Source organism: Hevea brasiliensis, chromosome 16 (assembly GCF_030052815.1).
Source record: "Hevea brasiliensis isolate MT/VB/25A 57/8 chromosome 16, ASM3005281v1, whole genome shotgun sequence".
Classification (NCBI taxonomy): domain Eukaryota; kingdom Viridiplantae; phylum Streptophyta; class Magnoliopsida; order Malpighiales; family Euphorbiaceae; genus Hevea; species Hevea brasiliensis.
Window position 1 is genome coordinate 53,791,002 of NC_079508.1, and position 25,302 is coordinate 53,816,303.

At 34.9% G+C, this 25,302-nt stretch overlaps 3 protein-coding genes and 1 pseudogene across 3 annotated transcripts; 2 read left to right on the forward strand and 2 right to left on the reverse strand.

Annotated features, from left to right (window-relative positions):
* Nucleotides 1-563: 563 nt before the first annotated feature.
* On the forward strand, nucleotides 564-4,119 carry LOC110634184 (protein CutA, chloroplastic-like; annotated as a pseudogene).
* Nucleotides 4,120-5,148: 1,029 nt separating this feature from the next.
* LOC110634183 (14-3-3-like protein B) lies at nucleotides 5,149-7,298 on the reverse strand. The gene is made up of 4 exons (XM_058137785.1): nucleotides 6,483-7,298; nucleotides 5,933-6,055; nucleotides 5,454-5,570; nucleotides 5,149-5,335 (listed from the first exon to the last, which is right to left on the reverse strand). The coding sequence occupies exons 1-4, from the start codon at nucleotides 6,981-6,983 to the stop codon at nucleotides 5,315-5,317; spliced, it is 762 nt and encodes a 253-aa protein (XP_057993768.1). The 5' UTR covers nucleotides 6,984-7,298; the 3' UTR covers nucleotides 5,149-5,314.
* A 2,192-nt stretch (nucleotides 7,299-9,490) lies between these two features.
* LOC110634199 (uncharacterized) lies at nucleotides 9,491-13,521 on the reverse strand. The gene is made up of 5 exons (XM_021783144.2): nucleotides 13,286-13,521; nucleotides 13,110-13,187; nucleotides 12,922-12,997; nucleotides 9,901-9,974; nucleotides 9,491-9,808 (listed from the first exon to the last, which is right to left on the reverse strand). The coding sequence occupies exons 1-5, from the start codon at nucleotides 13,406-13,408 to the stop codon at nucleotides 9,737-9,739; spliced, it is 423 nt and encodes a 140-aa protein (XP_021638836.2). The 5' UTR covers nucleotides 13,409-13,521; the 3' UTR covers nucleotides 9,491-9,736.
* Nucleotides 13,522-18,359: 4,838 nt separating this feature from the next.
* On the forward strand, nucleotides 18,360-24,903 carry LOC110634189 (glucose-6-phosphate isomerase 1, chloroplastic). The gene is made up of 14 exons (XM_021783133.2): nucleotides 18,360-19,383; nucleotides 19,628-19,750; nucleotides 20,368-20,466; nucleotides 20,570-20,653; nucleotides 21,381-21,524; nucleotides 21,609-21,674; nucleotides 22,183-22,251; nucleotides 22,353-22,460; nucleotides 23,153-23,205; nucleotides 23,304-23,442; nucleotides 23,568-23,724; nucleotides 23,899-23,977; nucleotides 24,489-24,555; nucleotides 24,629-24,903. Exons 1-14 carry the CDS (start codon nucleotides 18,853-18,855, stop codon nucleotides 24,761-24,763), a joined length of 1,854 nt encoding a protein of 617 aa, XP_021638825.1. The 5' UTR covers nucleotides 18,360-18,852; the 3' UTR covers nucleotides 24,764-24,903.
* The last annotated feature ends 399 nt before the right edge of the window (nucleotides 24,904-25,302 follow it).

Consider the following 25,302-nt stretch of genomic DNA (forward strand, 5'->3'; position numbering starts at 1 on the left):
CTCTCAATTGTCTTACATATCATTTTATTTGCAGCTGCGCATCCTAACAGTTTTTTTTTTTTTAATTATTATTTTTAATGAATTTAGCCATTTATAGTATATGCTCGTTTAATTATATAATCATTTATACTTGTCATCTATGCTCATTTGGATTAGACGTTAATATCATTAAATTAAATTTATTAAGTCCTTTTTTAATTTAAAGATGATTCTTGTATTATTAACATAAAAAATTAAAGGGTACCTTTGATTCAAAGACGACGGAAACTTACCATGAGAGTTGAATCAATGGATAAACCTGTAGGTCCAGTTTGATCTGCATGAGCCGAGTCACAAGCTAACATTCTCAATTGACCAATTAAATGAAACACAAAAACATGAGCTTGTTAGGCCTTAAAGAGAGCTGGATTCCTAGGCCCATTGATCCTTGAACCATATTTTTATTTTTATTATTTATAAAAGATAAATTATTTTTTATTTAAAAATATTTTTTAATAAAATAAAATATACTTTAATTTACCAAAAAAAAAACAATAAAAAACCGTCCATAAATCCATCTCCATTGCAATTGCTTCGCTCCTCTGTTAGCGAATGAGTCATTCTCTTCTTCTTCAATACGACGGCGTTTTGCATGTTGAGCTTGGGCCCCTTCAATCTCTGCCCCGTCCCCAACCTCTCCCCTTCCCTCAAGGCAGGTCACGCTCAATCTCTCTCTTTTTTACAAGGTAAACCTTTCAATTTCATTTTGGGTCTTGATTACCTTTCAATTAAGTTGATGTTTATGTGTTTAATTCGTGGATTAGATCAAAGTTTAGCGCCCACTCGCAAGATAATTCCATCAAAATGGAAGCAAGCGGCAACACTGTACCCAGTATTGTTGTTTACGTGACTGTCCCTAGCCGAGAAGCTGGTTGGTTTTCCTTTTACTATCCTCATTACTTAGTATTTGAACCAAAATTAACTCAACTTTGCATGGTTGAATTATACTTGCAATTGCTATTCATTGATGGGAATTCGCTGCTTCATCGGTTTTACTCAACTCAACTAATCCTCTGTATCAAGCTAACTGGGATCGGCCATATGAATTCTTCTATTCATTTTTGTTGGGCACGCCGTTGGTTTTTGATGAATTAATTAAGAACTGAACAATCTTGGAATAACAGAAGAATTGTTTGTTTGGGAATAAATACAGAACTTGTTGCTTTGTGATATATCCTGCTCGTATCTCCCAAGAAACATCAATTTTGTAAGATGAGAGGAAAAGAGCTGTATAATTAAAATATTCATATTGTTTAAGGTGATTACTGTGAACTTAGTTTTTAAATTTTGTATATGGTTTATTCCTCAAATAAAAAAATGGTTTGTATATGGTTTAGTCAGTTATATGAAGTTGTTCTCAACTCTCAAAATGTGTCAATTGTGTATACATTTGTCAGTTTGAAACACTCCATGTATTGAAATTCTTTGTCATTATTGGAAATTATCAATATCCTTGCAGGAAAGAAGTTGGCTCAAAGCATAATCAAAGAAAAACTAGCAGCATGTGTGAACATAGTGCCAGGTATGTTGATTCTTGATATTTACTACCCAGCATTGCGCTTCAAATATTTTATCTTCTTGCATCCACTTTCGTGTGGTGATTAATCATGTTGAACAAGTTGATTTTTCATTGTCAAGTTTAAGCATTTAGGCAATATTACTAGAAAGGGCCATGCAGCAGGCTGCAAATGTATTTGCCCACCATCATCCTTGCATGGGGTTCCCGTATCATCAATGACACTTTAGATATAAGAGCCCAATTTAGATTCCTCATTACAAACTGCTTCCTTGTTGACATGCCAATTACCCTGTTGCCATTCTTAGTTTCAAATTGTGACTAAAATGGCAGTAAAACTTGGTTATGTAGACCAGGCCATGGTCTGGAACCAGACCGGTCAATACCATCTTTGAGCTAGACTGAACCAGCCAGTTCTGAGTCAAAACCGGATTTTTTTTTAATTTAATAGAGTATTCTTTGGTGCATGATGTTTGCGGATGATATTGTTCTGATAAATGAAACGCGAGAAGGAGTGAATAGAAAGCTAGAGCTTTGGAGAAGTAATCTAGAGTCAATGGGCTTTAAGTTAAGTTGAACGAAGACAGAATACATGCATTGCAAGTTCAGTGAAGGCTAAACTGGTGATAGGGAAGGAGTTAGTTTGGATTGATTGGTACTGTCCCAAAGTAATCACTTTAAATATCTCGGCTCAGTCCTTCAAGTAGATAGGGGATGTGAGTAGGATGTTAATCATAGGATTAAAGCCGGATGGTTGAAGTTGAGACGTGCCACGAGAGTTTTATGTGATCGCAAGATTCCCAATAAGTTTTTACCGTACTGCCATACGACCGGCTATGTTATATGGTAGTGAGTGTTGGGCATTAAAAGAGTTGTATGCGTCTAAGATAAGAGTTGCAGAAATAAGAATGTTAAGGTGGATGAGTGGTCATACTAGACTAGATAAAGTTCGTAACGAGAGTATTAAAGAAAAAGTAGGAGTGGTACCAATTAAGTATAAGTTGAGAGAAGGGAGATTGAGGTGGTTTGGTCATGTGAAGCGTAAACATACGGAGTCTCCAATTAGACAAGTAGAGCACATTAGGTTAGATGATAGAAAGAAAAAAAGGGGTAGACCTAAATTGATTTGGAGGAAAGTAGTACAACACGACCTAGAAGCATTACAAATTTTTGAGGATTTAACCTAAAATCGTTTAGAGTGGAGAAAACGAATCCATATAGCCGACCCTAAATTTTTGGGATAAAGGTTTAGTTGAGTTGAGTTAATAAAGTTTCAAACATTGGATTTGATCAAAATAAGACCGAACTGGAATTGAGCAGGGCCCGATGATCCGGTTTCAGTTCCGCTGAACCTTAAACTGAACCGCCTGTTCCGGCTTGGAATTGACCCAAACTGGATTGGTGGTCATCCCTAAGGTTATGTCACTAGAGGCATGACTTTTGTTCAATTACTAAGCAAAAATAAATGGAAATTTGCTCATCTCCCTGTAGTTGTTTCCTTAGAGGCATCATTTTATTCTTTCATGGTATTTTTCAGTACACAGATGAAATGCTTTTGCTTGTCATGTTTCTTATTGTAAACGTTGATGGTATGGCCTTGACAAGATAACCCTCAAATTATGTTGTTTTCAAAACTACTAAGTCTACTTTAGCTATTCATTCCCATTGTTCTCTCACTTTTCACTCATTCTCTTGCATTTATATGTTTTGCTTCAGCGGTTGCATTGAGAATTTGCTGACTTAAAACATCTTGATGAAATTAATTTTTTATGAATCCTAATTATATTGTGAATACAGGTATTGAATCAATTTATGCATGGGAGGGAGAGGTATGACTATGAATCCATTTTCCCTAATCAAATATCTTTACTTCCATTCTCAGTCTAGATGTTTTATAGCATCATCTGTTATCTTAAGTCTTTGAGCAAGTAAAGCTTGAAGTTGCTTCTGTCTATATTGGTTGCAGGTCCAGACAGATTCAGAGGAACTACTATTAGTCAAGACTAGGCAATCTCTGTTGGAAGCTCAGACAGAGCATGGCAAGGCAAATCATGAATATGAGTATGTATAAAGAGAAGTACCATATATAGTAATAAATTTTTTTAAGAATAACTTTTCAGGTTAAGTAAATCACATAGAAATGGTTTAGACAAATTAAGGAAATAATAACTACTTTTAGGTGGATCTATTATGCTCTGCTTATTCTATTTTATTTTCAATTTGTCCTTTGTTCAGGGTGCCAGAAGTAATCTTAGCATTCCTTACCTAGAATGGCTGAAGAACAACGAAAGGGATTGATTTCTCAGGTTTGCTCCTAAAATTCGCGAAGTCTTGCACCTGATGAACTGGTGAGCATCACGTGTTGGGGTTGTATATACAAATGGCCTCTCTGGCCCCTTGCTTTGCTTGTATATTATCCGTGGCATTTGATTTTCTGATAACTTGGTACCTATTATTATATCGAGAATCTATGTGAACGCTATATGCTGATGATTCTGCGAGTACCATTGAATGCTGTTGTTTGGTTGGTTTTGTTGTTGAATGAAGTGTAATCTTATTAGTTATTTCTTGATAGCTGGATGTACTCATGCTTTGGTGGTCGACTGGGCCGGTAAAGGAAATTATTTGCATGTCGTCTATTGTTTGGCAATAACATGATTATGTATGGACAGATTGGCACATAATGTTATGCTGGTAATAGAAAATGATGACCCAAGTCTTCCTTTTGTCTTTCATCATTTTGTTCAAATTAGATATTGAATAGGATCTATCGCTTTCTCTAATTTCAGTTGTTTACAATTTTTTATTTTTAGTTCTATTAGAGGCTTAGTTTTTATTTTTATTTTTTTATCAAAGGATAATTCATTGAAAAGCCTAAGCAGGCAAGGATGATACAATCTGATTTTGAGACATGGTATTGATCAAGAAGGAAGTCATAAAGTGTTACATTTGCAAGCTTATGAGCGGCAGAGTAACCATTTATTTGAGGCTCGATTTGCCATAAACGATTATGAGACTAGATATTTGATAGCATTAGGAATAAAATGAAATATAATTAAAAGGCTCGGGGTGATGGCGAGAATTTCCTGGTTGGACTGAATATAGATTCTCGCCAGAAGACGAAATAAGAAACAAGTTGACCAGTGATTCCATTCCGATCAGATAAATTTTATCGAACTAGGTATTGCGTTGGAGTTAGAAAACCAACGGAGAGCAGGTACTAAATTTAAGCTGCTTAGGTATGTTTAACTCAGCAACATGAAGACGAAGCTAACTCCAGAGAAATAGCAGAAAAGTAAATGAATGCGCTTATGAAATTACCCTAGGCAGAAAACGTGCATGGAAATCTTTCCCCATTGGTTTTTAAAACAAAAAGTTGTTGAAATCGTTAAGAATGCCTAACGAGTTGTTCTTGGGCACTCGAACGACTGGTCAAATTTCTCCGCTGCTTTCTTCTATCTATAGATATCCTTCTCAGCGCAACTTCGATTTTGTCCATGTCTCAACTTCTATAATTTACGATTGAGAATTTGTGGAGAACGTAATGCCGTAAACCAGTAGCCATATGCAATAAAAGGTAACAAAAACTAGCCTTCCCAAATCAAAAAGCAAGTTCATTCCAAATATGAAACCATCATATCATGGATTGATGCCAGTTTTCTAAAGTTAAACACACTTTTTAATCAGAACAATATGGATGACATTCAAAGCCCACCTCCTCCAGAAGAAGACTAGGACCGGCCAATCTCATGATGCCTTCTATGGCTCATCTAACTGGTCCTGCAAGAAAATTGAATCAAGCATGAGTTTTTGCAGCAATAAATAAACACAACAGCTGGCGCAGATATCCTTGACTACGTGCACCAGAGAGAGAGAGAGAGAGAGAGAGAGAGAGTACCTGGACATCTGAAGTCCAAAGAGTAAGGTTATCCCTAAGGAGTTGCATGATTAGAGTACTATCCTTGTATGATTCCTCTCCCAAAGTGTCTAGCTCAGCAATGGCTTCCTCGAATGCCTGTACAAATAGATAGCAAGCACAATTTAATGGATTTCTCCATTCTAGCTAGGGACCACAATCTTGTACCAGCCATATACCATAAAACATGAAGTCAAAATCAACCAATCCAGGCCCATATCATACACATAGTAACATGGTGCCATAACAAGTACTGTGGAAAGACCAGTTCAAGTAAGAAAAGTTAAATTAGTAACTATAAAATTTGAAGAAAATGCAAATTTAGCAACACATGTTCACACTTCAATACCCAACCTTGTTAATTACAAATAACTACCATTCACTGCTGGTCTTCTAATAAGAACTTTTCAGGTACGTACAAATTAATTGACAAAATTAATAATAATGAAAATAAAGCCTACCTGTTTAGCCATGCTGCAAGCTTTGTCAGATTGATTGAGAATCTCGTAGTAGAATACAGAGAAATTGAGAGCCAACCCCAACCTTATTGGATGTGTTGGTGCAAGATCCGCAAGTGCTATATCCTTCAAAAATAAATTGCAGGACAGCAGAATAAGGAATCAAACACTTTTCAACACAGAATCTTCCAGCATTGAATCATGTTTTTTTTTTCTTTATTTCTTTGATCAAGTCCAAAATTCAACTCTTTGAATTGAAATAATATCATCAATTTCAAAATCAAAATGCCCAACTCACTACTAAGACGAATCAGAATCCTGGGTAACAAAAATACGATTAAGTACGCTAATCGAGATTAAGGCTAATCGTTATTTGAACAACGATTAAAACCGGTAAACTTATTAGTTTAATAAGTGATCAAACAGACTCTTAATCCAATTGAAAGTTTATTCAAAACCCTAGATTCCAGGTCTTTCTTCAATATTATCGAAACAAATCTGCAATAACAAGAAAAACCGAGCGACAAATGAAAGGCTAAAAACGACAACGTACCTGAGCGGCCTTATAAGCTAGCATAGTATCCTCAGCAGCAGCTTTTCTCTCATCACCAACCTTAAACTCAGCCAAATACCTGTGGTAATCCCCCTTCATCTTCAAATAAAACACCTTCGATTCACTAGCAGCGGCAGAAGGTATCAGATTCGAGTCTGACAAGCTCAGTATACTAGCACAAACCTCCGATAACTCGCTCTCCACTTTGGATCTATAGTCCTTGACGAGCACAACATGCTCCTCATTCTTCCTCCCTTCCTCTTTCTGCTCGATGGACGACACAATCCGCCAAGCCGCCCGGAGAGAGCCGATCACGTTTTTATAAGCGACAGAGAGAAGGTTGCGCTCCTCCACAGTGAGCTCGCCGGACGGAGTAGATCCGAGAACGAGCTTTTGCATAAACTGGACCATCTCCTCATATCGCTCAGCTTGCTCGGCAAGCTTGGCCAGGTAGACATACTGGTCTCTGGTTAGATTGTCCGGGACGGTGGCCACTGCCATAGCAATTACCGGCGTTTTGTCTCAGAGAGAGAGAGAGAGAGAGAGAGAGAGGGGAGGGAAGTGAATTTTGTTTGGTGGTTTTCCCGGGGGGATTTTTGAGGGTATGGTTAGTAGGGAGGATCTTTTCAATGTGGGGAAGGGAATTGTTTGACGGCTGTTTGTTTCGGTCGGAGGGTGAGTTGGTAATTTTGTGTATAAACGCGTTTAGTGTTGTTAATGACCTTGTTTAGGACCATAATTAATCATTGTGCTTTATCAGTCAGTGAGTGATCAACTTCTTTTACAGTCTCTTCCTCTTTTCAATGTCATCGTCATTCGTCATGGATTTGGACTTTTTTCGATCCTTATGGCCACCCGGTTGAATTTTTCTTTTTTTAATTTTTATAGAAAATTTGAACTTTTACGATTATGTACCAGGCCGAATTATAACTGTTAAAGTTCAAATTTTAAATTATTAGCATTTTTATTTTAAGAATAAAATTTAAATTCATCAATAATATTTTCGATCGATGAACAATTATGTTTAAAACGAGTTTTTCAATTTAATTAATTCATCAATCATATTTTCAGTCGATGTTCAATTATGTTTAAAATGAGTTTTTCAATTTAATGAATACATATATTTCTATTTAAGATTATTGTTTAAGCCCAAAATATTACAGAGAACGAGAGTGTCATGAAAACACTTCTAGAAGGACCATTAGACAAAGTTTACATGAACTTAAAAAAAAAAGGGATTTGGGAAGTATTTTTGAAATCCCTAAATTGTTTTTCTGCTCTCAATCTCTCCTCTGCTCATATGATTTAAACTCCGGGGATTAAAAATCCTTTCTCTTTTTCCATTTCTGACCACAACATATCTTTCTCTTCCTCGTGTCCGCCCGAAAATGGGACCCAATAGTATTGACTCAATTCATAATCGACCTTAGCATGTTCACCGGAGCTTTTCATCGTCAAATTGGTGATGGACCAGAAGCTTATGGCCAGCTCGTTCAGGCAATGCTCGGCTTGCAACAGCATAGATCGAGTCATTTGCCTTTGCTCTTGCTAGCCAGATGGAATGTGGGGTGTTGGACCTGTGTTGGCTTCACTTGCATGGTGTATAGCAAAGCAGTCATTCGGGGATGACAACCGTGTATGAGTGAAGAAATTATACAGTGGCATCTCAATAATCAAGTACTGTATAGGTAATTATAATTATATATTTTTTAAAAAAATTATTTTGAAATTTATTATTAAATAATTATTTTATGAGATACACATATATATGTTAATATTTCTTTGAATTACTATTTCATGTAGATTATTCTACATGAAATAATAGGAGTGTTCTATAATTATTCTATATGAATGGTCTACATATATATATAAAAATTATAAGATAATTATATATATATATACATATATATATATATATATATATGGACCTACTATTAAGTTATCATCTCATGCCAATATGAAATAATCGTTTTATTATACAATTTTTCGGGTGATACCAGTCAAACCTTTCCGGTTCGACTTCAATTGATGAACCGTTCGTCATAATTGATTTGTACTATTTTTAATTCAATTGCTAAGGTGGTCTGTTTGCAAAAAAAAAAAAATAATAAATAAATAAGAATTCATTTGATATTATTGTTAAAATTATCATTAAAAAATTATTTTTTTAAAATATATTAATTAAAAAATAATTTAAAATATAATAAATTTTAATTATAAATATATTAAAATAATAAAATAATTTTTTTAAATTATTTATAATTATATTTAAAATAATATTTTTATTAAAAAAATAATTTTAAATTTTTAAACACAGTATCAAACAAACACTTGATTTTTTTACCCCTAGCTTCTATCAAAATTAATTTTTTTTTTTAAATTTATTTTATAATTTTAATATTTTTATGATTAAAATTTATTAAATTGAATTTTAAATATTTTAAATTTTTTTATTTAATATATTTAAAAAACATTTTTCGGGAATTCCAACTACATCAATCACATCCTTAGTTCTATTTCCACGGCAGGCGTGCAAGACAGCTATTTCCATAGCGGGCGTGCAAGACAGCGAGAAAATTCCCACCTCGTGGATAAGGCGTTAATGTATAGCTTCCTATTATCAAATTGCTATTAATTAAAGCTTTGACTACCCGCTTACAGCTCAGCTGGAAGATAAGTTCAAAACGACAGAACTTAAAAACTCACTGTAAACTACTATTTGAAAATTATTTTAAAATCATATTAACCTCCACGTACTTCGGCTTTTAGATCACACAATTAATTAATTGATAATATGACAAACCAGAAAACTAATTGATAATATGACAAACCAGAAAACTAATTGATTTTTATCCTCTCCCCACAATATCAATTGGTCAGATGCCTTTCCTAAAGGATTAGATTTAGAAATCTGCTTTGAGTTGGCTTGAACATCACTCAAACCCCAATTATTCTCTAACAGCTGTTTTGCTTGTTAATAAAACAAACTATCACTCCAACAACCAAACTAATAAGAGGCTATTAAATATCACCAAAATAGCAGCAAGATCACATCCCTTAAAAGGGATAAGCTGGCAAATATAAGATGTAACACTAATATTAAACTATCAATGTCTACTATATTTACATAACGCATCAAACTCCGCATTCCATTCTCAATATGCTGCTACTAGCAAATGGAGACTTGGCAAATTTAATAGTGCTGCCATGTATGAATAACAGCCACTGCGTTACAAATGCATAGCAGTTTTCAATTACCAGATTGAATGCCTGATCCCAAGACCATTACATGTTAATATGAGGCCCTTGTAACGATTAAGATAATCCTGCAGCCAACAGATGAAATGAAGTAATTAAGCCAAAATGGAAAAAAGGATTAAAGGGCGTCAGCTTGATAATAAATGGGGAAGAGTATTACAATTATGTTATAATCATGGATGTACAGCAGCCCTTTCTTGTCGTACTCTCTCCTCCTGGCAGGATCACTCAAAACTGTTCAAAGAAGCAAGATTCAATTGCTAGCTAGGCATGCAAGATAACTTCTACAACATTTATGTGATATTTTTTGCCTGTATTCTTCAATATTTAGATTCAATGAATCAATATAAATTCAGTATTATCAACCAGATAACTCCTTGGCATCATAATGCAAATGCAATTGTGCTAAGGAATCCATGTGGTCAATTGATTCGGTGGAAAAGAAGACAAAAAGGGTTAAGGACTAAGATGCAATCTTAAAGCGACTAGAATGCTCTTTGATGATGTGAAAAGACACTGATTTTCATGATATGTAGTAAAACAGTGAACAAGAAAGAGTAATTAGTCACAATCATAGGCATCCCCTGCATATAAGATATAGACTTAGTTTGAGCCATTTGGATTTTGGATCCCAGAAACTAAGTTTCACCATTACAGCATATGGTGTACTATTGTACTCACTGCAAAATATTAAAGTGCAAATTGCTGATATTGGTTGACGAGCAATTAAATCTCACTCTGTTGAAATAACCATAGCATTGCCCGTTCAAAAGCCTTTGATATGCATGATCAAGTTTAACAATTGGAATGAATAAAGAAATCAGATGACTTGAGCAAGTTCATATATTGGCATACTACATAAACTACAGATCTACTTTATACAGGTAAACAACAATGAATATATATAGATATATAAAGAGAAGCTGACCCACAGATGGCTTTCTTCCTTTTCAGTTTAGCCCTTTTGGTTTGCCTAATAAAAAATCAGAAATGCCTTTCAAACCAGGAAATTTTTCCATCTTTGAGAAGGAAAGAAACTTGGTCCTGAGCTGGGAATAAAGTTCCATCAGATAAACACCTTCTCATTTTCCCTAGACACTCTTTACCCATTTGACAGAATTGTCACTAAAATGGCAAATGAGACCTCAAAAATCAAAAAAGGATAGCAATAACAACTAAGTCTTAATCCCCAACTAGATGGGTTTAGCAATCCTTTTTCACATTAATCCCAAAAAAGGACAAATGCAAACAAATGTCCATTAAATGATTAAATTCTTTCATATTCCCAGAATCCTATCAAAAAGTAACCAGCAAACTCAGAATAAAATAAACAAACAACCACCTATGCAAATCCAATTATGCAGCACCTGCAAAATTGAAAGGAAATAATTTAGGATTAAGTTCATTTTTGTATGAACCAGTCCAAAATTCTCCAATACTTTAGATCAAGTAAGGCAGTAGTCCTTCTGCTTAACCCCAGAAAACAGAGCAATGAGGAGGGAGTTCAGAAGTGAAGAAGAAATAACTCAAGACTTGATATTGATATTGATATTGTATTATGCTGTCAGAGACAATGACGTTGCATATCCATAGGGAGGCTGATCAATGGGTTGAGTAGCCGCACATTTTTAGCACTTATGGTTGGGCTAAAATTACAATATGAAATCTTTGTGAGAGATGATTGATTGAATGGGAATCAACTGGCAACATTTGGTACAAATATAAAGTAGTTAGGCTGAGTCCAAGCTGTGTATAAGGAAGAAGAACAATACTAGGAAAAAGGTAAAAATGAGAATAAAAAAAGGAGTCCATGCCTCTCATAAGTTAAGATACTGATAGGGATATGGATAAAAAAGGGACAGAATGTGAAGAAGCATATTCTAGAAGGGTACAGCTGGAATAGGGTTGTTGGAGAGGAATGCGGGAACCATCTGAATGCAGCAGCTCCAGAGTCTATATAATTAAGAGAATGAGTGAGAGATGGGCATGATTTGGGTATTGTATTTGTTTTCCAGCTTTAGAAGCTTGGGGTAGTTAACCATACTGCTGGGGTGAGTGAGAGAGAGGTATTCTGGAATTATTTTCCTGAACTTCTTGTATCCCACCTGTTTTTTTGAATTACTGAATAAACACTCTTCTTGCTGCCTTTCTCTTTTCCACAAACTTTCAATTTACCATTTTTTGGCTCCTTACTCTATCAGATACATAGAGGAAAGATAAATAAATAAAGAAAGAAAGATGTAAGAGAATAAAGAACCATATTTTTTTCTGGGTTTGAGCTTTATTCATTAATCTAAGGCTATCTTTTGAACCCCATTACCATATCCATGCAAGCATGAAAATTGGTGTGACACCAACAAGCGCTATAATTGAAATATACATGTAGAAAGAAAAGAGGAAAACCATATCACAAAAAATTGAAATCTAGTAAACAAGTGAAGATGCCAACAAATGAATATCACCCAAACACATCTTGAAGCATGAAATCCAGAAGTTTCTGTGCCACAATTACACAAAAATTACTTCCAAAAAGAGTAGCTAGACAACCTAAAGGCCAAAATGAGAGCAGAAGATTTCAGTAACACATAAAATGTGCTGAAAAAACGATATAAGAGAGCTCCAGTGAAATTCAGAAAGGGATTTCAGTTCACACAATGTTTTTGTTTCCTCATCATTTTTTTTTTTCTCCAAACAATTGTATCACCTATATCAATCAATGATCCACATTGCCCATAGACCACATATTTTTCACATCGTATTTTGCTCCATCATTCCAATGCCTTCTCTTGCACCTCACCACCCCTACCACCCTCAAAAGTTATAGATATGCATGGGCTCAAAAGTTGTGTCACAGCTCAACTCTCACCCCACCTTTTACTTTTAGCACTAAATAAGCATTTCAGTGCTTCATAATCTATCTCCTAAAGGGGAAAAAGTCATCTTGAAGGCCGCTCATGCCAAAATGCCAACATGGAAGTTCAAATGCTGCATGATGAAGGATGCAGCAAACTGCACCATTACTATAACACCTAACCACATGTGTACACACAAACAACTTTGAAGGCCAAAATTAAGTCAGAAACAAATTAATAAAGTCTAGAAGGCAACACAAACTTTCGTTCACAACGTGAAATTGAGCTATGAACAAAGAATTCCGAAACAAATGGAGAATGATGCTGACCCTGGTAAGCCTCGTTTATCTCTTGAAATCTCGAGGTTGCACTCTCCTGGTTTTTCTGCTTATCGGGATGCCATTTCTGCAAACAGCTTAACCCGTGAACAACCCCTCAATTGAATAAAATCAATTTCCCCAACTAAAACCTAAATTAATCCATGATAATATTAGAAAAAGAAGAAGGTGGTACAAACCAGAGCAAGGCGTATGTAATTGGAGCGAATTGCGTCGTCGCAGGCATCATAATCCACTTCCAGTATTTTATAGTAATCCTACATTACCAATCAACAAAGATATTACTCCAAAATTACACGTTGTGGTACCTAAAGACCGCCCACCATAAGAAGAAGAAGAAGGGAAATGTTATCACCTTGGGCTTGGAGACAAGGGAAAGGAAATCAAAATTAAGGAAAGAGTCTTGGTCTTGGTCTTGGTCTTGGTTTTGGTTTTGGTCTTGCTGCTGCTGGCAATCCTCCCAATCGTCCCACATCATAATGTTTCTCCTTTGGTTTTGCCAAGAAAGACAGAAAAGTTAACTTCTAGCGTCCATTGTGGTGGGAGATAAACTCGCTGGTAGGTTTTTGGTTCGGTAATTTGGGGTTTTGTTGTGACACGTGTGTGTATCTTCTTGCCGCGTGCCGTCTCCGTAAATGAGGCTAGCACTTGCTGCAATATCACTCGATACCCCCCAAAGTTTTCTTTCCATTGGAATTTTCTAGACAAACTGATTTTTTTTTTTTTTAACAATGACAAACTAATATTTGCAAGTCTAATTCATTATTCATGAGTAATTCATTAGTTGACTTTGCAAGTAAAAGTACGCAGGTAGCGTTTTTTTTTTTTTTTCAATGCTAAATTTTTTTATTTTTCCTTAATTCTCTCCGTGGCCAGCGGTATGTCGTATCCTGGTGATGCGCATTACCACAATCAAATGATAATGATAAGCCGGAAGAGTATCGACTATATATATATATATATATATATATATATATAATAAAATTATATAATAAAAGTAAATTTTAAATATAATAAATTAGTTAAATTTCGAGAAAAAAATGTAATGGGATATTTTTTGGCATCAGCAGAATCTATTTGTGTGTAGCTTGTAGTGTATGGGCCAATGGTAGTTGACAAGCAGTAGTGGTCCAAGCAAGCAACGACGGTGAGCTTGTGATTGTTTCTTGTAGAATGTGGAATGTGTTTAGTCCATTATAAGCTCCAGGACATAAAACGTATCAGCAAGACAGCTACATCATTGTCACAAAATAGACATATCCCTGTGACAGAAACTAGTTCCGGCTGGAATACTAAAAATCCCACTAAAGTATGGCTCTAATTCAGCAGCCATGGCAGCTCAAATTTCAGCATTGTTTTCGTGAAGCTAATATGGTAGCAAATAAATTGGCTAATCTATAGGGAAAATTTTAGAAGATTTGAGGTATATCTTGAACATCAACCCTTTTCTAAAAATTTGATTGTCCAATCCAATAAAATGTATAAATAAAAATCTAAAACAAAAATTTAACAAAAAAATTTAAATGCAAATGAGAAAGAGTGTGCGTTTGCAAAATCCAGAATTTTAATATTATAATAAAATGAATAATTTCAGTGAACAAGAATTTTAATTGTCTAACAAATTATATATATATATTTTTTTAAATATGAACAAATTTCAACGAATCCTAAATGAAGCGATGACGACTTCTTGATGACGATGTTTTGGGTTAACCTAAAGGGGGAGAATTTGCAAAGTGCAAAGGAAAACATGCGCAATTGAAATTGACCCCCACTCCCCCCTTCCTCTCTACTCTCGCCGCCACTTGAAGAAAACCTTGCAATTGCGGCTAACCCTGTAACTCTCCTCTTCTCTTGTCCCCATCAACACCCAACAGCATCTTGTCTGAAGGCCTATGTCTCCTCTTTTCTTTGCCCTGCTAATCCTAGAAAAATGGTTCAAAATCAATCACACATTTTTCAACTCCTCTTTTCTTTCGCCCTACTCATTCATCACTGAAATTCCTTCCTTTTGATTTATATATATATAAATCCTCAATCCTCCTTATTTTTGGTTATTGAAACTATCATTACAATAGTAAGACTCTCACCACTAGTTTCATCCATTTCTAATTAAAAGGGTATTAGCTTAACTCATGAAAATCGATTTACAACACTTGTAAATTAATTTGAAATTATATATATTTAAAATTTTAAGTATTTATATATTTAATTATAATGTTTATAAGTGATTAATAAGTAATTGATGTGTTTAACAAAAAATAGTTGATAAGTATATTTATCATTAAAATAACAAAAATTGATATTAAATGAGATATGTGGTAAAATTTTAAAAATTAAATGAAAATAATATAGTAAAACACTTTATTAAATTAGCTTTTTATCACTAAGGTTTCCCATTTTTTTTTCTTAGTTTATAAACTTAGTTTATAAGTTCATAAAATGTTATAAACAAATAAATAAATTTATTTTTAGAAATTATAAACTGATTTGATTAATTTATAAATTAAGGCGAATTCACTTTTAAAATTTTCATTAAGTTTGTTATCATTATTGCGTATTTATATTGATTATTAAAATATAAAGTTTAATTTGCTCGATATTCAACTATTTATTTAAATTCTTAATTATTCGTAATATGTAAGAAAGTTAAAAAAAGAATGAGAATAAATAATATCTTTTATTGATAATTTTGAATCTTACAAAGTTGTATACATGTGCACATTGAGGAAAGAAGACGAAGAAGGAGGGGAATTGTAAAAAAAAAAAATGCAGGAGGAGAAAAGAAGAGCGGTGAGAGGGGAGGAGAGAGTTGGGCGGTGGGTCAAGAGAAGGAGGTGGATAGACTATTAGGGAGGTTGGTTTGACCATTTGAGGAGGGGAGTTGGTTGGTTCAAAGAGAGCATTGATTTTGGTAGTGGTTGGATTTGGGGCTGAATTATTTTTGGTAGAGCATAGATTTTGGTAGAGGGGGGAGTGAGGGAGAAAAAAGGGAGAGGATATGTGCAGTGTGAATGAAAGGTGTTAAATTATTTTTATTAAAAACTGAGAAAAATAGATCAAGAGTATTTGATTTGCATTGATTTTCGTAGAGGTTGGATTTGGGGTTGAATTATTTTTAGTAGAGCATGGATTTTGGTAGTGGGGAAGGGAGGGAGAAGAATCGTATATATAGGTTGTGAATGAAAAGCGATAACTAAGGATTTAGGTGATGCCTAAAATAGGGACACATGACTAAAATGGTTTTGGAATAATGCAAGTATTTGAGTATTTTTTGGGGTTCATATGACTACTTATTTATGGTATCATATCATTGTGACTAGTTATAGGAAATGTGTTTAAAGGAGATAATAATATTCTGATTGAGATCATAGTGTTGCTATAAAAAATTTATCCCTCTTAATATAAAAAGGGTCTTTATTTATAGAATAAATGAGACAATGCCTGTCGAATGCGTATAAAAATATTACAAATAAGTTGTTTTAGTCATTGAAATTTGTTTGAAAGGTTTAACAAGATCATTTTATAGTAATAATAACTCTAAAATGCCTGAGCTAATAGTGATAGGTGGTAACGAGTCATATTAGTACAATAAATAACTCATCCGACTTATTTATTTGAGAAAAGTGAAACTCTTACTCAAATAGTTCGGAAGAAAACATAAACTATGTCTGCATGATACAATTCTTCTAAACCATGCTTGCTTGAGCTGTACTTAAAACAATTAACAAATCCGACGGCCTTATAAAAGAATTTTGTTTTCTATATTTGTATGTCCTTTAGTAGTAGTACTGACTACTTTTACCTTAGGGATATTTCAATGTAGCTTACATCTTCAATATAAATGAATGTTGTCAATGGGATTCCCTATGAAACATAACTGATAGTCAAGGGTGGATTCGCTTGTGTAATACTGGGTTAATTAACCCACTGAAATCACGAAAAATTTTAATATATATATATAAATTTCATCCAAAAGTTGTAAATGACTCCACTTAGAAATTAATAACAAAAAACATTCATTTATTTTTAAAAATATCTTATATATTTGGGTAAAATTTTAATAAGTCAATTAAAATAAAAAAAAACTTCTTAATATCACTTTAAATCTATTTATAGCCTCTTTCTTCTTCTCATGTTCATAAAAGTTACGACTTTTTCCTCTGTTCCATCTCTATTTTTTATTTTATATTTATTGATTTTATCTTTTTTCTTTTATATTTTTATGAGAAATATAGTATAATTGTTTTAAATATGAATGATATATTTTAAATAAAAGGACACAATATATATATTAGTTTACTTGCGTGTAAAATTGGCATTGATATTACTTATTGTAACTTTAAGCATTGAAAGAGTTTTTTTTTGTAATAAAAATTATGAAAAATCAATTACTGAATCGAATTGAGATCAATTAAATTATTTATTAACAATTAAGAAAGTTGTCTTTGATAAAATTGACAATGAAGAGATCATATAATATTTATGAAAAATAAAAACCCGTCAATAATAATAATAAATTTAAACTTATAGTGAAAATTTGTTATTTTTATGAAATTATTTTCTTTTAACTTTTACTCTTATAATTATATGTAGAAAATTTTCGTAAGAGATAATTTATTATTCTGTACAATATTTTTTTATTTGAAATGAGTTTAAAAGAAAATTAATCACACTGTCTCAAATTTTTACCTGCGTCTGCTAATAGCTATCACTATATTTTACTGCAGGGGCTATGTAACCATTTTTAATATTGGAGATCAGTTGTATGACATCTTTTATCTCAGAACTAGAGGTGAGATCGTGTCTAGTATAGTTATACTATGAAATGGTTTTCATGCTGATGTGATCAAATGATATCCAACTCTTATCTGAGTGTTCACATGTCCTCTACTCAATGACTCGTTTACTAATATTGTAGAGAATGTACGACTCATTTACGAGTATACACATATTCTTTACTCAAAGACTCGTCTATTGATGCCATAGAGTATATGACTCCTTTATGAGTGTACAAATGTCCTTCGTTAAAAGTCTCACTCATTTATACTGTATCAAAAGTATTAAATTATTTCTATTAAATATTGAGAAAAATAGATCAAAAGAATATTTTATAAATAAATTTGTTTTAAAAAATTTTTATTTTCTAAATCAAAACTCTCCTGAATCGAAATTGGGAAGTGCATATAACTCATATTTATAGAGTAGTTAATGTGTGTACTGATGCTTTGGCTGGAAGTGCCGAGATGTTTCCAGTGGGTGCGCGCGTTCTTATTTCACAACCTCAGAATTTGTGGCCTTGATTGGAGCATGACAGGGTGGGAGTTGCCTATGTGAGGGCTGTTTATGTTTAGCTTGTTTGAGCTCTGTTTCACGGGGAAAAAAAAAATAATAATAATAATAAAATTCACAAACTTTAATTATAATTAATTTTTTCTTTGTTTACCAAGTTGCGAGGTTGGCTTAAATCCAGATTCAAGAGGCGATGATATGCCTGCTAATGCCAATGGAACACCGTTTGTCGTCTTTAAAATGTTTTTTTCAGGTTACAATCACGACGGTCAAACACATCGGGGATGTATGAGGGTATTATCGTAATTAAACGCAATCAACGTCCATTCTCGCCAGTTGAACAACCGCTAAACCCACTCCACCAGCCAACAACGCTGTATAATCACCAAATCACAGCCTGAGAACGCAAAGGCAAGTACAAAAAATCCCGACGCCAAAAACCACATTCCCGATTTCGCCAAAAATATTGCCAGCTATGAAGTAACTTCTCTTTTCCTTCCCCCTGTCATCAAGGACAAAAAATCCCGACGCCAAAAACCACATTCCCGATTTCGCCAAAAATATTGCCAGCTATGAAGTAACTTCTCTTTTCCTTCCCCCTGTCATAGTCATCGCCGACGTCGATTTCCAATGGCTTCCCTCTCCGGTCTCTGTTCCTCTTCCCCTTCTCTCAAGCCTAAAACTCCTCTTCTCAAAACCACTATCAATTCGCGGCCGCTCAGGACCTCACTCACATTTGCAACTCGCTACCGACTTGAGCCAATTCAGTCCGTTGCGCGCGAGATATCCACCGGTTTATCCAAGACAAATGATAAGTTGCTGAGCAAGCCGAAACAAGGATTGGAGAAAGATCCTAGCGCTCTATGGAGGCGATACGTGGATTGGCTGTACCAACACAAGGAGCTAGGGCTGTGTTTGGACGTTAGCCGGATCGGGTTCACAGACGAGTTTGTGGCGGAGATGGAGCCCCGATTACAGAAGGCTTTTAAGGATATGGAGAAGCTGGAGAAGGGCGCGATTGCGAATCCTGATGAAGGGAGGATGGTCGGGCATTATTGGTTGAGGAATTCGAGCCTCGCTCCAAACTCTTTTTTGAAAACGCAGATTGACCAGACACTTGATGCCGTTTGCAAGTTCGCTGATGAAGTCGTCAGTGGTAAGGTTAGTCGTGTGACAATGATTTTGCTTTTCTCATTTTGTTTTAATGCGTTAGAGTCGGTTATTTGGGTGGAGGTGGAAATTTGAGGTATGAGAACTCCTGGTATTATTCATTATAGTTTTAGGATATCAGCTGCATTTATGATTTTGAATGCATGCTAGTTTGGGTGTTGAAGAAGTTATAGAGGTAATGCTTTTCCTTGTATTATTGTCTGTTTCTTTTTTTTTTTTTCCCACATTGATGCAGATTAAGCCACCATCTTCGCCAGAAGGCCGTTTTACTCAAATTCTCTCTGTTGGGATCGGAGGTTCAGCTCTTGGACCACAATTTGTTGCGGAGGCTCTGGCGCCTGATAATCCTCCTCTCAAGGTATCTATGAACCCTTGAAATTGATTGGTTATTGTGATGTTTCCCTTCATATGTTATTTTCTTAAGATTGACAAGGCCTATTTCACAAAAAGGGCTCGTCTGATTGCAATTCTGAAAGTACATTACGTCATTCACGCCTTCATGATCTTGTGTGAACTTTGAAAGCCTATCCTGGAAAATGACTTCTCCATTTTGCCTTTCCTTTTTAACCCTCATCTTCCTGTATGAAAGGTATTTTTCATGAATTTTACACTATATTCTCGTTGCTGCTTGTTTGGAGGTTCTTATGGGTTCCAAAAGAGGATAATTAATATGTCGCCTGTTTGCAATGGGCTGCAATAAAATACATCTTCTTTATTTATTGTACTTTTTTATCATGAAAATTTGAAGTTCTCTTTATTCATACCTTTGTTGTGTACTTGCAATGACCGTTGAGGTTCTAGATTCCCTGTTAGAATTAAGAATCTATTTGCATTGCTTATTCACCAAAGATGTGCCGTGATTATCCTTTCTTTAATGAATTATCTATTACGTTTAACAAATTGTATTAATGCTTCTTGTTTTGAAAAATTTTGATTGTCATGACTCATAATAATACTTTCTTGTCTTCTTGGCAGATAAGATTCATTGATAATACAGATCCAGCTGGAATTGATCATCAGATTGCTCAGCTTGGCCCTGAGCTGTCTTCAACTCTTGTAATTGTAATTTCGAAGGTATCCATGGACGTCAAATTTCATAAAAAGGTGCATTTTTTAGTGTGTATTTTTCTTATGTTCAATATGTTGCTAATGTACTATCAGTTTCAATTCTTTGCAGAGTGGAGGTACCCCTGAAACTAGAAATGGTTTGCTGGAAGTACAGAAGTCCTTTCGTGAAGCTGGCCTGGAATTTGCAAAACAGGTTTTGATCTCAGGTTCTTGTTTCTGCTTTTTGTTAATTTCCCCTGCTTCCAATTATGAATATAAAATTTTTCATTGAAATCACGTTGGAACTACTTTTAGAACAAACCATTATGATGTGCAATCACTGACCGGATGTAGATTGATTTTTATGTTATTCTTTTGGGATTTGCTTGTATCCAATTCCATGATGTAGTTAGCACTCTTATATACAAGGAAATTGCAGTCATCATCACCTCCCAGTTCTTTTATGCAAGACAAAATGGGTGCAAGTACTTATGATGGTATATGGTTTAAAGGGGTTTCTTTTTTCTTTTTGGGAAGAATCTTGGTTTCATAATCATAGCATAGTGGCAGATTCTTTGATTTTATCTCCCAGCATCTGCTGACACTTATAATGCATGAACTACTTTTCAAAGCTTTCATAGAAATGATTTAGTGGTACCTGGTTTCATATCTTGGCAACTAGTTTTCAATATTTCATTGACCATCCATGGATCATTGTTGTAGTTATCTTATTTTATAATAGAGCAAACTCATTAATTGTTTTTGAAAGAACTTGCACTTTGTTTTTATGAATTGATGAACATATTCGATTTTTGTAAGTCCAGCTGTGCTGCTATATATTGGAGGAGTTATGAATTTTTTACAGGTTACCTGTACTTTATGTGTAGTTTCTCCCCTCCTGTTTTTTGAGTTTTGAATTTGATATGCGTAATTTGATACAGGGTGTTGCTATAACGCAAGAAAATTCATTACTAGACAACACTGCCAGAATTGAGGGTTGGTTAGCTAGATTCCCTATGTTTGATTGGGTGGGTGGTAGGACATCTGAAATGTCTGCAGTTGGCCTACTTCCAGCAGCACTTCAGGTAAATGGCCATCGAACTCAAAATCTTTTATGTTTGTTGATATCAGATTAGTTCATAATTCTTTGTGAGTTATCTTTGCTTCAGGGGATTGACATTAGAGAAATGCTTGCTGGTGCATCATCGATGGATGAGGCAAATAGGACCACAGTGGTAAGTGTTGATATGGATATATGTATAGCAGTTAAAAGTTTCAAGCATGAATTACCTCTCGAACCAACCAATGTTTTCCAGATTCATCTTCCTCCTATTGTCTTGCTTTAAATTTGGTTGTTCACACTCTTGCAGCTAATTTTGCGCATTCTTGTTGTTATTATTGAGAAGGTTTCTATGTTATATCATTTGGGTTGCTTTGGACTGATGGAATGAAAATTCAACCTTTGTGATCTCATTTTCCTTTCTGGAACATAAGTGTGCTCTGTTAAGTTCTGCAGGGAAGCCTCTTGATTTTAGTTCTTGTTTCTAGTGCATGTTAAACGCTCTTTCAGACTCTTCAGAGATCAATGATTCCTACTTTGCAAGTTTAGCTTCTGCTCACCATGATAAAAGTTACATAATTATCTGTGGATTGATACCTAGTCTGTTGAAGTATTTTTCCTTTCACAATCACAATTGTCGCTTATATTTGGATTTCACCTGTGACATTTTTCTTCTTCTCCAGCTAAGGAATAACCCTGCAGCCATGCTAGCTTTGTGCTGGTACTGGGCCTCTGATGGGATGGGATCCAAGGTACTTACTGCTTTGCATATTCAAATTTTGCACTCTTGATTGTATAGTGCTCTGAAACTGATTCTATGTGCTGTTTAATTTTGTATATTGATTTAATGCAGGACATGGTTGTCCTTCCGTACAAGGACAGCCTGTTACTATTTAGTAGGTATTTACAGCAACTGGTCATGGAATCACTTGGGAAGGAATTTGACCTGGATGGTAATAGGGTATGTCAAATCAATTAGAACAACTATCTCTAACTCCTCCAGTCCTCCTGCTACTGCTGTAATTGTTATTGGCAATTTTGTCCCTTCATTTTTTCTTTGGGATACATTTTTTCATTTTGGGGATACCTTTTTGTTAAATTGCAATTATTAATTTTAGGAATAGATCTTCCCTCCCTAATAATTACTGGAGTTGCCTGCTTGGTGAGGAGTAAAAATGTCATTCCATCAATGAACAGGGATATCACTTAGGTTCTATGTGTTTTCTTGTATCTTTAACATGCCTCAGGTCTAAAATTCTTTTGCCATGGCCTTCAGCTCATATTGTGGTTACGCTACTTGATCTATATATGATGCCATGGAGTGAACCAGTTATTAGTTTTGATAGTGCCAAATGGATAAAATCACAGTGGATATAAATATAATATGAGGAATTACTTTGTATGCAATGTCTATAAAATATTTGCTTCTTCCATTTTCTTTTTTTCTTTTAAACGAGTCAAATTGAATCAAATTATTATATTATGTGAATGTGGATTTGTGATTTAATGAAGAGCATTCACTATTCTTGCATTTTCCTTTTGAAGTTAAATGAACTTTTCTTGTAATAAATGAATAAAAGTCTTTCAGGCTTAGTTGGATCTTTTTTTTCTTTTTTTTTTTTATATGTAACTGGACCTTTTCTTATTTCACAGGTGAATCAAGGACTTACAGTCTATGGAAATAAAGGGAGCACTGATCAACACGCGTGAGAGTGCCATTTATCGTCTATAAGTTTATATGATTATTATATTGATTTTTCTATATTGAGGCCTGATGCGCAGCACCAATTTATTCATTCTTCAGTTACATTCAACAACTAAGAGAGGGTGTGCACAATTTCTTTGTGACATTCATTGAAGTGCTACGTGATAGACCCCCTGGTCATGATTGGGAACTTGAACCCGGTGTCACATGTGGTGACTACCTATTTGGAATGCTGCAGGTTAGAAATATTACGAGAGCCTGTTTATAAGCAATTCCCAATGCTTTAAATCTAGAGGTGAATGTTAGATTTATTGTGTTGTTACTGATAAGTGCTCCTCTCTGCCAAAATTATTCTTTTTTTAGGGAACTAGGTCAGCACTGTATGCTAATGACAGGGAGTCCATAACAGTTACCGTGCAAGAAGTGACACCTAGATCTGTGGGGGCTCTTGTTGCGCTTTACGAGCGAGCAGTTGGGATATATGCCTCACTCATCAACATCAATGCTTATCACCAACCTGGTAAATACCTATATCCTCTTGCCTCTAAATGACATTTGGGCATGGAAGTGAGAAATGAAGGTCAATTACTGTGGCTACTGTATGATTATGTGTCCTACATGCTACACCATGTGCTTTATATATATATACTGAGAAATCCAAGTCTGACTGGTTTGGCACTTCATTCCACCTCAGGTGTTGAAGCTGGAAAAAAGGCAGCCGGAGAAGTGTTAGCTCTTCAGAAGCGGGTTTTGGCAGTCCTCAACGAGGCAAGGTAAAGTGCCACAATTTCGCCATCAGCCTCCAACTTCCTCATCTTTACAATCTACCTTCTTCCCCATGCAGTCTTTTCTCTATGTCAGGGCGGTTATCAAGTCTATGTGTATTGTATCGTTATGATTTATGTGCTTTGCTGAAGATTTGCCTGACTCACTATCCTCCCAGCATGCACAAAAAAAATGCACTTGGATTTACCTGTGCATTGAATATAATCCAATTTGGACAAGTAGAAGAATGGTTTAACTGCGTTGTGAGGTGAACTCCTAGGAACCCTCAGTTGGGTACATGGGGTTGGGAAGCAAATTTCCTTAAAAAATTGACCTCTTCAGCATGGGACTTAAAATTTGATATTGCATGGAGTCAAACTCTTGGTTGCAATGCTATGCAACTCCAAAGAGGATGGACCTTCGGTAAAAAATGCAATTTCCTTTTCATTTTTTCTTCTAATGCTTCATGAAGTGAGCTGTTTCCCTGATGATGCTGATGTTGTGCTTGTGTCTTTTCAGTTGTAAAGAGCCTGTTGAACCATTGACGCTTGAGGAAGTAGCTGAACGTTGCCATGAAGAAGAAGATGTATGTAGAGTATCTTACTTAACACTTGAGAGATAAAATGTCATCCTGACCTTCTATTTAATCATTTTTTCAGATTGAAATGATATACAAGATTATTGCACACATGGCTGCCAATGACAGAGCACTTATAGCTGAAGGTAGTTGTGGTTCACCACGCAGCATCAAAGTTTTCCTTGGAGAATGCAATGTTGATGAGTTGTATGCTTGAGTTCAAACAAAATATGAAAATCAGTTTGTCATGAAAAAGATCCAATAAGCTAATTTTGAACTTGTATTACAGGGAATGGGGTTTTCTTTTCCCCCCTTGGATACACATGGAAAATAAATTCCTTTGTGCTTGTGTTGTCAGTTGAGTTGTCTTCATCTAAATTGTCTGTTCATAAAAGCTGATGGAATTTGTTGTAGATGAAAGTGATAATGGAAAGTATCTCAAACATTAAACCATTACCAGACATTTGCTTGTGTATACAAGGTATTGGATAAATGTATAATTTACAGTCATTACAGTTGCAATTGCTGAATTGAGCAGCTTAAAACCTGTGCATTGATCACAGTTATTCAGATGTAATGATTTAGAAAACTGGGCACACTGCACCGGAATGTCAACTCCACGATGCTTGCAATGCAGTTCTCTGAAGGAGCAAATTAGCAAAATCTGAACTGTGGGAAGTTAGGGCGTTGGAAGGCAATTTTCTTGTATTGGTTGTGTAGCATCTCAATTCAAACAGTTTTAGCTGAAAAAGATAA

Excerpts from the sequence above, each read along its gene's own strand:
- LOC110634183 (XM_058137785.1), bottom strand. The coding sequence starts at position 6,983 with ATGGCAGTGGCCACCGTCCCGGACAATCTAACCAGAGACCAGTATGTC. Across the intron at positions 5,571-5,932 it reads CTTGCAGCATGGCTAAACAG|GCATTCGAGGAAGCCATTGC; the intron begins GTAGGCTTTATT and ends CTATTTGTACAG. Across the intron at positions 5,336-5,453 it reads TTTGGACTTCAGATGTCCAG|GACCAGTTAGATGAGCCATA; the intron begins GTACTCTCTCTC and ends ATTTTCTTGCAG.
- LOC110634199 (XM_021783144.2), bottom strand. The coding sequence starts at position 13,408 with ATGATGTGGGACGATTGGGAGGATTGCCAGCAGCAGCAAGACCAAAAC. Across the intron at positions 13,188-13,285 it reads CCCTTGTCTCCAAGCCCAAG|GATTACTATAAAATACTGGA; the intron begins GTGATAACATTT and ends TTGGTAATGTAG. Across the intron at positions 9,975-12,921 it reads GATAAACGAGGCTTACCAGG|TTTTGAGTGATCCTGCCAGG; the intron begins GTCAGCATCATT and ends TTCTTTGAACAG.
- LOC110634189 (XM_021783133.2), top strand. The coding sequence starts at position 18,853 with ATGGCTTCCCTCTCCGGTCTCTGTTCCTCTTCCCCTTCTCTCAAGCCT. Across the intron at positions 21,525-21,608 it reads TACTTCCAGCAGCACTTCAG|GGGATTGACATTAGAGAAAT; the intron begins GTAAATGGCCAT and ends TCTTTGCTTCAG. Across the intron at positions 22,252-22,352 it reads CTGATGGGATGGGATCCAAG|GACATGGTTGTCCTTCCGTA; the intron begins GTACTTACTGCT and ends GATTTAATGCAG.